This window comes from Myotis myotis, unplaced genomic scaffold, assembly GCF_014108235.1.
Source record: "Myotis myotis isolate mMyoMyo1 unplaced genomic scaffold, mMyoMyo1.p scaffold_m19_p_3, whole genome shotgun sequence".
In the NCBI taxonomy this organism is placed as follows: Eukaryota; Metazoa; Chordata; class Mammalia; order Chiroptera; family Vespertilionidae; genus Myotis; species Myotis myotis.
The window spans coordinates 179,373,518-179,386,504 of record NW_023416335.1 but is presented as its reverse complement, the minus strand read 5'-3'; the positions used below and the strand labels follow the sequence as shown (position 1 = coordinate 179,386,504).

At 38.6% G+C, this 12,987-nt stretch overlaps 1 protein-coding gene across 2 annotated transcripts in view; it reads right to left on the bottom strand.

The window, feature by feature from the left end:
- The window catches only part of CFAP94 (cilia and flagella associated protein 94), a 56,717-nt gene extending 43,768 nt beyond the window's left edge, over positions 1–12,949 (bottom strand). The window contains exons 1-4 of one of the 2 annotated variants that reach the window (XM_036299222.1): positions 12,873–12,949; positions 11,253–11,270; positions 3,635–3,719; positions 81–172 (exon numbers count right to left, since the gene is read on the bottom strand). In XM_036299222.1, the coding sequence (XP_036155115.1) occupies positions 81–172; positions 3,635–3,719; positions 11,253–11,270; positions 12,873–12,875 (198 nt within the window). In that variant the 5' untranslated portion in view covers positions 12,876–12,949. The remainder of the gene's footprint in view (positions 1–80; positions 173–3,634; positions 3,720–11,252; positions 11,271–12,872) is intronic. The other variant, XM_036299223.1, reaches the window with a different exon arrangement.
- Positions 12,950–12,987: the final 38 nt, after the last annotated feature.

Below are 12,987 nucleotides of genomic sequence, written 5' to 3'. Positions count from 1 at the left end.
GAGAATGACATTAAATGGCCCAACAGATCTGATAGCCATATAGTTTGTCCTCACTAATAACATCATTAACATTAATTTACCTTTGCTTCAAGCTGTTGCCATTTTTCTTTCTCAATTTGTTCTATTTCAAGCCTTGCTAGTTCTTCTTTTTCAGATTTCACACGGGCTTCCTCTAAAGAACAAAAAGACATTTTTTTAACTGATAAAATCAATCTATTTTTAAGCCCTTAAAGTTCCTTCAGATATTTGCAAGATGCAATCATGATAACAGAAGTAATGACCTTTATTATGTGACTAGTAACCTGGTGCACGAAATTCATGCACATTAAAAGGGAATTAATTGCCCTAACTGGTTTGGCTCAGTGGATAGAACATCGGACTGCGGACTCAAGGGTCCCAGGTTTGATTCTGGTCAAGGGCATGTACCTTAGTTGTGGGCACATCCCTAGTGGGGAATGTGCAGGAGGCAGCTGATCAATGTTTCTCTCTCATCGATATTTCTAACTATCCCTCTCCCTTCCTCTCTGTAAAAAATCAATAAAATATATTTTTTTAAAAAAAGGGAATTAATTAGTGGAGATATTTTAATATTGCTATTTGCCTTTTCTCTATAATAGAAGTGTGAGAGATGAAAGGAAATTAGTAAAATGTATATGAAAATAATATATAAATTTATTAATAAATAAACAGTAACAAAAGGATATAACAACAGAGGCATGATATAAAAATGACAAAAACATGATATGAAAACAACAAAAACATGATATCAAAACAACAAAAACATGATATCAAAACAACAGTGATGCAAACAATGACTGATAAAGTGATTAAACTTATTCTAATATTTCCCTGTACAACACATTAAGAGTGAAAACACTTTCAGAGTGCTCGACTAATTTCCCTTGTGATGAAGTATTTAGAACTTTAACTGTAACGTCACATGCTCTTCAAACTCGAGAGAAAGCAACATATAACTGACCACGTGCAAAAACGGGTTTAGGTAGGAATATGCCTACTTTGTCTAGAGTTTGTCCTTGTGATTTATTAATAGTCACCACAAATGCTGGCATCACGGGAAACTGTTGTTGAATCAATTTTAATGGGAGGCCAGTGTCAGATGGGGACAAATTAATTCTTGGAATCAGAACAACCTCTCCCTCTGCAGATCCTGTTAATACTTCAGCTTCGATAATGTTCGGTCGTAATCTTTTGATAATAAATCTGGTACCATTACAAAAAAACCATTTAGTATTGAGATTTCTCAATAGCATGATGATTGCACCCACTTTCAATTTTAATTTATGACATGGCATTCCCAAAGGAATAATACTATTAAGAAATTCGATGGGCCAGAACCGGTTTGGCTCAGTGGATAGAGCGTCGGCCTGCGGACTCAAGGGTCCCGGGTTTGATTCCGGTCAAGGGCATGTACCTTGGTTGTGGGCACATCCCCAGTGGGGGGCATGCAGGAGGCAGCTGATCGATGTTTCTCTCTCATCGATGTTTCTGGCTCACTATCCCTCTCCCTTCCTCTCTGTAAAAAATCAATAAAATATATTAAAAAAAAAAAAAAAAGATTCCCAGGTGATTCTAATGTGCAGCCAAGGTTAAGAACCACTGGTCTATAGATATAGTATTTCCAAAGGTAGCTTCAATAATAGATCCATTACAAATCATCTCACTTCTATGCTCTGCTCCGAGGGCGGGTTCCTGCCTGAAACCTCACCCTCCAGGAAACAGCTGGGGGAGGGTGCAGCTGTTTCCAAGACAACCCCTGCAGGACTGACTTCCTTCCGGTTGGTCGGGCTTCTGGCCATGATGTTACACCCAGGGTTTGTTTTTTGTTTTTTTGTTTTTAATTTTTGTCATACGGGGAGCGACTGGGAGTAGGGCTTTAAAGGGTGCTGGGGAGCTATCCAGTCCCCCTCCCAGCCCTTCCCCAGGTGGCACCACCCCCGGAGCAGGAGCCCGAACGGGAGCAGGAGGGCAGCGCACCTGAATGCAGGAAGTGACTCTGCCGGACCAGACTGGTCCCCAGGCTTGGGCGGGCTGGTGGGAGGGGTGGGCAATAAACAATCCTATTGTACAAATATACAGTGCAGGCTGTGCTGCGGCCAGGACCGGGCGCGCAGCCGGGTTGTCACCCAGGGATTTTACATAAGTAGATAGAAATAAGACAAGAGCTAGATTTCTTTTAAAAAAGTAACATGATTAAATGTTCTGGCAAAAAAAAAAAAAATAGGCCCATATAATGATTTTATCCAATAGAAAAATGATAGATATATCATGAATAATTAATAATTAAGGAGAGGTAATAATTCCAGAGGATTTCTATAATCTTGTGATATCTACATCATCAAAGCAACGACCTTAATCTTCTCTTGCTTTCACTATCAAAAGGAAAATGTGACACATATGTTGAAGAATATAAGTTTAACCCAATATAATAAAACATTCCCCAAGTCCTAGATCCTGATGTTCTAGTCTTATCATTAGTCACCTAAAACGGATTTATATGATTATACATAAATAATTAATATGGAACCTGAAGACAGACTTTTAAAACCTGAATCTAAATCCACAGATGTTTTTAATGTTAAAAGCTAAAACCACTTGAAATCTTTACATTTTTAAAATAATTTTTTGTTATTTTAAAAAATATATTTTTTAATTTTAATAGATATTTTAAACAAATGAAATTTGGTTAAATTTGGCAAATAAGTATTATCTATACTAATAAAAGCCTAGGTGGTCCTCGCACCCTCACATGATGCCCTCATGTCATCACAAGATGGTCACCACAAGATGGTTGGCAGGGGAGGGCAGTTGGGGGCAACCAGGCCGACAGGGAAGCAGTTAGGCGTCAATCAAGCTGCAGGGAGTGGTTAGGGGCAATCAGGCTGGCAGACAGGTGAGCAGTTAGGAGCCAGCAGTCCCGGATTGTGAGAGGTATGTCCAACTGCCAGTTTAAGCCCGATCCGCAGTCAGACATCCCCCGAGGGGTCCCAGATTGGGGAAGGTGCAGGCCGGGCTGAGGGACACCCCCCCCCCATAGAATTTCATGCACCAGGCCTCTAGTTAAACTATAAGAATTGAGGTAGTTGTGTGTACTTCTTGCTAACATATATTTCCCATACTTAATGAATTTCAGTGTCAGAATTCTCACTGCACAATCAGCACCGATGCCTCTATTTCATCTGTAAATATAAATACTTCAAGTAAGATTGCCAGAATTAACAAATAAAGATAAAAGATACTCTGTTGTAATTTGAATTTCAGATAAATAATGAACTGTTTGTTTTCTTGGGTTTTCTTTTAAGTATGTCCCAAATATTGCATGGGGCAAATTATACCATTATCCATTGTTTATCTGAAATTCAAATTTAACTGAGCATCCTGTATTTTCTCTGACAACTCTACTTCAAGATATATCTGAAAGTGATTTGTGTGTACTATCAACTTTCTGGATACCCTTAAATAGTAGGCATCTGTTATAAAAAATTAAACTTGAAAAATTAAAGAAATTTGAAAATTCTTTAAAAATATTTTGACTGCATTACAGGAATACCAACCTATGGTTGGTATAACCTACATATGAAATTAGTATAACTGTGTATATAACTGTATTTTGTACCTTCCTCTTTTAGTCGTTTCTCCTCCTCCTCTTGTAGCTGCTTCAGTCGTTCAATTTTGGAGAATTTCTTTTTCTTATTGCCAGTCTTCACAAAGGCCACAACATTCAAAAAAAGGCTATTAACATATACCCAAATAACTTACAATCACATTCCCTCAAAACATAATTATGAAAAACAGTTTTGCTCCCATGAATCCAGTCTTTCACTCATTCAAATAGGACAACCTATTATATGCAAAGCCTTGACTCAGTGCCTTAAGGGACAATGTATGAAAACAAGAAAGAAAAAATAAGCATATAAATTATTCAACAGCAAGAGTAATACTGACAAGTATGTACAATTTAAGTAACTCCCCCATTCCCAGTTTTCACATCTTTAAAGTGGTGCTAAATAGAACCTCATTTTACTGTTGTAAGGATTAAAAGAAGATATATGTAAAATCAGTTTTAATACAGCAACATGTCTACAAAGATTAAAGAAATTTTTATGACTAGCAGACAAAACAAAGAATTATTTTGCAAGTTTGAAGGAAGGAGAGATTATTTTCAATAGCTGGGATCAAGTAAAATTTACAGAGCAGATAATAACTTAAGTTTGTGCCCCCAAAATTTTAACATTCAGATATGAGGGGCAGCTATCCCAAGAAGGAAATAGAGTCCAGTTTTTCCCAGGATAGCTTAGGCTGCTCTCCTGGTTAGCACTGTGCCAGGACTTGCTGTCCGCCCCTGGCCCCGGGCAGCTGCTAAGTCACATGGCTGCTGTCCAGAGAGGATACATGAGCACTCCGGCTAGTGTGAGTTGAGTTATGGGGTCAGAGAGAGGGAGTTTTATTTTGTTTTGAATCCTAAGTTGAGGACATGCTTAGAGAAAGGGGGAGAGAGAGAGATCGCCCTGGTTGCCTCCTGCAGGTGCCCCAACCAGGGACCAAACCTGCAAGCCTATGCCTGACTGGGAATTGAAACTGGCAACCCTTGGATGCACAGGAGGACACAGAACCAACTGAGCCATTCCCACTGGGCAAGAGCGCTTTGTTAAGCTTGGGTTATATTACCTGGGGTTTGTGAAGGACCAGGAACTTCTTTAAACTAACCAATCAACTTCCCAAGCTCTAGTGGGCTGACGCTGGATCCTGCCCGGAACCAATCCATGTTGTAGATCTTCCAGAGTTCTGTGTCCCTTACCCAATCTGGTCCTTTTCCCAGGCTGGACAGACAGGCCTTTATAGTCATTATCTTAACATCTACTGCGGGTAGATGTTAAGATAATATATATATATATATATTTTTTTTTTTTTTTTAAATTTTTGTTTGTTGGGTACCATGTTCTAAACATGTCTAATTCATTAGATTTGTTCTTCATGTTATTCCAACCTTCTAATTACTGAAAGAGAAAATCTCCCACTACAATTGCCTACTTCTACTGCTAGTTCTCTAAATTTCTAGTGTATAGTTCAAGTCTTTGTAATTAGGTACACACAAATTTAAAATTATATTTTCTTAGTCACATCTTTGTCATTACAAATGACCCTCTTTATTTCTAGAAGTGCTTTTTGCCTAAAAGTCTATTGTATAAAATATTAATATAGCTGGATATTAATATTAATATAGCTTTATATCAGCTTTCATTTTTCTAGTATTTGCATAACATGCCTTTTTTCCATTATCTTATTTTCAACTTTTCTGTGTTTTTATTTGCATAGTGTTTGTAAAAAGATTATTGTTGAATATTTTTCCCCATGGGAGAACTCGTGACTTTTTTTTCGTGGAATTAAATCTCTGTGTTTCCAACATCCCACTGGAGTCCTTTGAGAGAAGTGTAGCTGGGGTTTCAGGAAAGCTGGAAGCAAAGCCAGTGTCCAGTTTCCTTTTCATGTTGGAGCCAGGAGCGGCCTAGTTGTAGTCCATAGCGTGTGGGGTCCACACAGCCTTGGGCTATGTAGGAGAATGCAGGAGAGCAGGGACAAAAAGCCCCACCACGCACCAAGAAAGCCAAGAGCCCAAAAGAACCAAGAAACCAAGAGGTGGATTTTATTTTTTATCCAGTCTGACAAGCTTTCTTTTTTTTATTTCGGGGTATTGTTTGGCAGTCATTTTGTATTCTTTCTTGGTATCTTTTCTGTTGGTTATTTTTTGTCAATCCACTATTTTCCCTCTACTAGTTTGGAATTTATATACTGTGTTTATATCGTTTTAGTTGCTATTCTAGAAAGTCAACATATATAACTAATATATGATTACATTTATCCTACTATGAAACCTTACATGGACTTTAGAACATCTTAACTCAATTTACCCTCTCCCTACCCAAATCATGCATGTTGTTATCATGTATCTTTTTGTAACAGTTTTACTGATATATAATTCACATACCACACAATTAACCCATTTAGAGTATACAATTCATGGCTTTAATGTAGTCACAAAGTTGTACAACCAACCACCACAATTATAGAACATTTTTATCACCCCCATAAGAGAAATCCCATATCTATTTGCAGTCACCCTTCCCCATTCCCTCCCAACCTCCTGGCTCTAGGAAACCACTCATCTATTTTCTGTATAGATCTGTCTATTCTGGACATTTCATTTAACTGGAATAATACAATGTGTGGTCTTTAGTGATTGGTCTCTTTCACTGAGCATAATGTTTCAAGGTTTATCCATGGCATAGTAGGTACTGATATTTCCATTTTATAGCTAAAAAAAAATATTCCACTGTATGTGTGGTAAGCAGTTAGACAGACATGAGCAGAGCACGGATGACATGCCAGGTACAGAAGATCACCAGGGCAAAAAGCCCTGGGTGCGTAGCAAAGGACAATTGTAGAATGGGACCTTGCCCCAGAGTGACCTTTCCTCCCTATCCAGGCCTCAGTTGTATTTCAGCTCCAAGCCCAGAAAAGCAGCAAAACCAGACAAGTGTTGACGTGGCTGACTTGAGGATGGACTGCATTGGATAATGACGCCCTGCCCTGGCACGGATCAATCAACCAGTGGAGACCTAGACACTGAATGGACACACCGGGAAAGCTGCCGAATATTCTATTGAAATTGTCACCTGGTGCCTCCCCTAAAATCTCCACCCTTAAACCCTCAGGACCGAGGACCCAGTGCACTCTTCCTCCCAGGAGCACAATGCACCTTTGCCTCTCCCTCCCCTCTCTCCTTCAACCTCTCCCTTCTCCCAGGAGCATTACCACTGCCTTCTTCATGTCTAAGCTCCAAGGGCCCTTCCTTTACTGTTATAACTTGTTTCTTAAGCCCATTTTTTCTACAAATTACTTATTCTTCCTCTGTGATTTTCCAAATAAATGTTCTCTTAAAGTTTGAGTCTTGGCTCTGAATTCTTTCCAAGTACTGAGGTTGCTAAACCCAGGTCAGGCCTAACGCCTGGTGCTGCTCCCGTTACCTACAACATGTGGATATCAACTGACGAAAATGTTGGGTTGTGTGTTGTCATGCATCTTAGTTTATTTTTTGAATCCACATATTATTATTATGATTGTTTTATACATTATACATGTAATCTGTCTTGCAGGTGGAAACTCAATTTTTGCTGGGGAAAATATTATTTCCCTTTTATTTTTGAAAACTATTTGAATTGTTACAGAATTCTAAATTGGCAGTTATTTACTGAAGACATTATTCCACTGTGTTTGGCTCCCATTGTTGCTGTTAAGACCAAAGTTCAAGTTTGCCCAGGTCTGTAAATGACCACACGATAGCAGAGCTTCTGTTACTTCTTCAGTTTCTGCTTTCATACAGGGTTTCTTGTGTTAATTTCTATCTTATTAGCGCTAAATACTTTTAAGATGACAGTTTTGATCTATATGTATATTTTAGTCAGCACCATTTGTTTTCAGCATAAAAGTTGATCCAAAAAATCTTTTAAGCCCAACATTACTGGAAATGGAAAAAAATAAAAATATTTTTTATAAAATTATTTTATCTCACCACTTGCTTTAATTTTAAGTTGATCAAAACTTTAAAGCTGCAGATTTTGCTCATTCAAAGAATAAAAAGTGTCTACTATTTACCTAATTTGCAAAGTCTGGCTTTCAAAGTTAAACCAATTGGTCATCTCACAATTCAACCAAACGGCCACATCACAATGACAGAAGACAGTCTGACTTCATATTTTAATACAAATAAACATGTTAATATGCATCTTCATGACAAGCTACCTCAGTTTGTACTATGAGGTCAGGTATGAGTTTATTCCATTTCCTTACACATTGTATTTTAAAAAGATGCAATTTTAATGACCTGAACTTAATTAACATCATTTATATTTTAGGGTCAACATTGCATGTCCCATAGAAAACAGGACTCAAATTGCTACAGAGCAGAAAAAATGTTTAGGCCTGCTTAATGACCCAGCCACCTCAGCCGCTAGGCAGCCTGTGCAAAGTCTCTAGGAAATGAGCTCACACACCTGACCAACAGCCCACAAAGCACAGACAGATCACAATTAAGAACAGTCCTGACCTTCAAGTGACCCAGAAATGAGTAGCAGGAGGATGATGAACAGCTTGGCTAAAACTACGCAACGAGCATGAGCTTTTGTAACTTGGCTTTGCTTGCTATGGGAACCTGAACACGGATGTAGTTGTCCCCTTTAAATATTGGCCTCTGCAGATGGTCGTGGCCGCTTCTCTCTTGGGCGTCCCGCGTGGAGGAGCGGACACTGGCCAGTCAATAAAGGCTCTCCATATTTTAATCAGTCTGGAGTCCTGGTCATTCTGTCACTCGCGCTCCACAAGAAAATTTTAGGCAAACAAAGCTTGTTTGTGAATATTGTAGTCCTAAATGACAATAGGATTTAAAGTACAGTTCCATACCTGAAGGTTTTTCGTTACTATTCTCAGTCTATTCAAATAAAATGAATTCTAATAAAAATAAACCAAGCTCTGTAAAGTCTCTTCACAAGTTGTATTCCTAAAAATAATTCAAATATCAACATTTCTTAATATTTTCTTCACTGGGAGAGCAATTATAAATTAACTGGAATGACAGGAATCATCTATGTATTCATCAATCTGTAAGGCAATTTTCTCCTACAATCTACTTAAAGTCTTCTGCTATTTCATGTATTCTATGAAGTGCAGTGGTTTTTTGGGGAAAAAAACAACATATTGATGTAAAGGTAGTGGTGGATCTTTCAACAATGCACCTGATATTCTAACCTTTTCTATAGTCCTGTACAATTTCCTAGCTTTTGAAATGAGTAATACTAATTCAAGTTGTATGAAGTTTCAAAAACGACTTTAAGGTCTATGTAAAACTATTAAGCTCATTTACATGCTTACTGATATTCGGTCTTTTTTCATTAAAAAAACTGTTATTTTTGAGACCTAGTATGCATATATGCATAACCCATGGACACAGACAATAGGGTGCTAAAGGCCTGGGTTCGGGGGCCGGGGCAGGCTGGAGGGGGTCAATGGGGGAGGAAAGGACAACCTATGTAATACTTTCAACAATAAAGAATTATTCTTAAAAATTGTTATTTTTGGAGTTTAGATGTTTTATTAATGAATTACATTGTGATAGTTTTTTTGTGCATCATTGTTTGACAATATGGGTGATGTCACTAAACAAAAATTATTACCAGTCCCACCACTCCACACTACAATATATAAGAAATACAGAATATCTCAAAACTTCTAATGCCACATTTCAGCACTTACAAGACAAAACAAGAAGTCCTTGGTGCCATGACTAAAGAAAGGTTTGCCAGAATAAATGTTTTGGATCATCCATTAGTTTCATTGCCCAGGCCTGAGGGTAAGATTAGAATGATTGAGAGATATGCCTTTGTTTTGAAAAGCAAAAGGGTAATTGTGAAAGGGGAGAGTGTAATAGCAAAAGGCAGGACTTTGAAACTGTATATTTTCCCCAGGAAAAGATCAATATGGAAGTTGATTATCTGGAAATTGATATCCATAAACTTCTCTGTGTCATTGTCTCCCTAGAAAACCTTTGTGTATCTCTAAGGGTCCTCTTTACTTCTAGACTTTGATTTATTTCAGTGCGAAGACTTGGATCTAGACTGCTGCAACAGCTTCCCAACTCGTCCTCCTACTGGTACTCTTGCTTCCCTAGAGTGAATTTTCCACTGACCCTTTAAAAAATGTAAATCATATCATGTCACTCTTCAGTTTACAACTTTCTCGGGCTATCCATTACCCTAAGAATAAAAACCCAAACATCTCATCTTGGTCTACTTGGCCATGAACTGTCTCCTGTTATCTCCTCCACCACACCCCATATTTTATCTTTCACTTTCTACCTCTCTCACTCTATTCTAACCACTCCGGTATTCTCACAAGGTCACTGCCAACTTCGCAATAACTGTTTTCTTCAGTCTAAAGTGGTCATATGCCAGCTAATTATTGACTTTCTTACTTCATACAGGTCTCTTCTCAAATTTCACTTCCTTAATCACCCTATATGTAACAGCACTATCCTCTACCACACATTTCTCACTGCAACCTTCCTTGGTTTTCTGCATATTCCAAGTTATTTAAAACTAGAGGGCTGGTGCATGAAATTCATGCACTCACGGGGGTGGGTGGAGGCCCTCAGCCTGACCTGTTCCCTCTGGCAGTCCGGGAGCCTCTTGCAGGGAGTAGGCCTAAGCCATCAGCTGGACATCCTTAGTGCTGCCTCGGTGATGGGAGAGGCTCCTGCCACCACCACTGCGCTCGCCAGCCATGAGCTCAGCTTCTGGCTGAGCAGTGTTCTCCCTGTGGGAGTGCACTGGCCACTAGGGGGCAGCTCCTGCATTGAGCATCTGCCCCCTGGTGGTCAGTGCGCATCATAGCAACCAGTCGTTCCACCATTCAGTTAATTTGCATATTAGCCTTTTATTGTATAGGTTTATATTATTTCATCACCTCCCATCCCCAGATAGAATGTAAACTTTATGTAATGAAATCACTTTCTTGAAGAGATACCTGCATCCCCATGTTCATTGCAACATTATTCAAAATACCCAAGACATGAAACCATCTAAGTGTCTATCCACAGATGACTAGATAAGGAAAAAGAAAATATACAATAGAATATTATTCAGCCATAAAAAAGAACAAAATCTTGCTATTTGCATTAATATGGGTAAACCTTGAGGGCATTATGTTATGTGAATTAAATCAGAGAAACTGTATGATCTCACTTAGATGTAAAATCTAAAAAAGCCAAACTCATAGAAACAGAGAGTAAATTGGTGATTGCCAGAGGTGGAGGGATGGAGGAAATGGGCAGATGCTGGTCAGTGGGTATAAATTTCAGTTATGAAATGAGTAAGTTCTGGGGATCTAATGTGGTGACTATAGTTAATAACACTGTATTGTATACTTGAAAGCTGCCAAGGCAGTAGATCTCAAATGTTCTTACCACCCACATAGACACACACACACACACACACACACACACACACAATGGTAATTATGTGAAGTGATGAATGGATTAACCTCATGATTTAAACAGCATTAATGTCTACAAAGTAAGCTTACCAAATTCTATAAACTATAAGAAAACTAACTAAAAATGTTTTAATATTCTGTTTGTACAATGCCAGTAATTATAAAACTGTGATGAGAAAATTTCTACCTACCTTCTTTGCTTTGGTACTCTAAAATTTGGAAAAAGAAAAGAATTGATAAATTTTTTGAAATATCAAATACTTTTAACAAAAGTGCCCTGATTATGTAACATGCTAAAATTAGGAAAAGCTGGGTAAAGAATATCAGGGAAGTCTCTGTACCATCTTTGCAACTTTTTTGTACATCTAAAATTACCTCAAAAGTCTTTTAAAAAAGAATTCAGACAAGACTAGAAGCAAGTCTAGGAAAAACTAAAATAGTTCACTTGGTGAAGCATCTTTTATAAGTAAATTTTACACTCTTTCTTAATACAATCATTCAATGATCCATGTTTAATCAAATGCCCTATCACTAACCAGAGTACCAGTCAGAAAGGAACTAGTTTAAAGGGTTCCAAAGAACAGTAAGTCATTGAGTGTTGATACTAATTCCAGTTTGAAAGTGTAGGAATGATCTCATAGAAAAATCTTTCTGTGAAATGATTGCTTTTATAAGAAAGAGAATCAGAATTCAGCAATATGTGGAAATTATTTTGGAAAGCAAAGTATTTCAATAAATAATTAGAAGTATTTTTCTGTTACACTATTTGTAATTTCCTGATCAGGCCCATGTGTCCATTAGATTTCTGGCAAGGAATTTGTAGGAGATCACATGACTATAAGATTATAAACTTTCCATATGTGAACACTTACACAGGGCAAATTACTGGTTCAAGCCATAAGATTATCACAGTATAAAATATAAATGTTAAAAATGGCACAAAGCAGATTATACATTCTTGAAAAGTGCACATTTATTAATGATTTATACATGACACTCTAAAATGCTGGAGATGATATCACGAGGAATACGCTCTCACATAACTTTTGCAAACGGGCTCCATTTTTATTATCATATTTGCTATCAACAGTTAGCATACTTTCATTTTGAAATAAGTACTATACAGCAGACTATATAAATAGCATTGCCCCTGCCCTCAAGTAGCCATATTTTAAAGATGGGCAAATTGTCATCCCTCACTAGTGCTTTTAATGTGAAGCAGGTTTGGGATAAACACATATCCTCACCTCCCTGCAAATCGTAAGAGCATCAGTTAGCGAGTAGTGCCCAAAGTTCAGAGGGCATAAGTACAAAGAATGAACTTCATATTTTCGGATAATTTTTAAATAATTAACTAATTACATTCCCACTTCCTCTGATTTCAGTCATAGAAGACGGAAAGCACATGTAAGAAAAATGGGGAAAGATATTATCTCATTGCTATATGTTGGCCTCTGTTCTTGGAGAAGACAGCTGAGGAGTGTAAGGAAAGACACAACAACGAGAGGCTTTCTCCTAATAAATTCAGGGCAGGCTGCGCACCTTGAGTCAAACATCAGTATGTTCACTCGGCTGAGGCCACGTTTTAAACCATGCAACAGTGTGAGATTAGGGCCCCCTCTGAGCTGTCCGCGGGTGACGGACGGGAAAACCACGGATGGAGAGGAGGCCGTTCCCCAACAGCGCTAGGGGTTCTTTCCTAAGCCGACTTGCTCCCCTCGAACGTAAGTCGGGCTCTTATCATCACTGAACACCGGGGAAGGAGAATCAGTGCTCGCCCCTTCGCCTGGTTCCCCCGCATCCCCGCTCACCATGCTCAGTGAAGCACGACCTCCGCGGTGCGTCTGCAAGAGGGGAAGCCGAGCTGTGCGGACTAAACGCTCTGGGGTTGTCAGGACGACAAGCCCCGCCCACTGACGCCCCAGG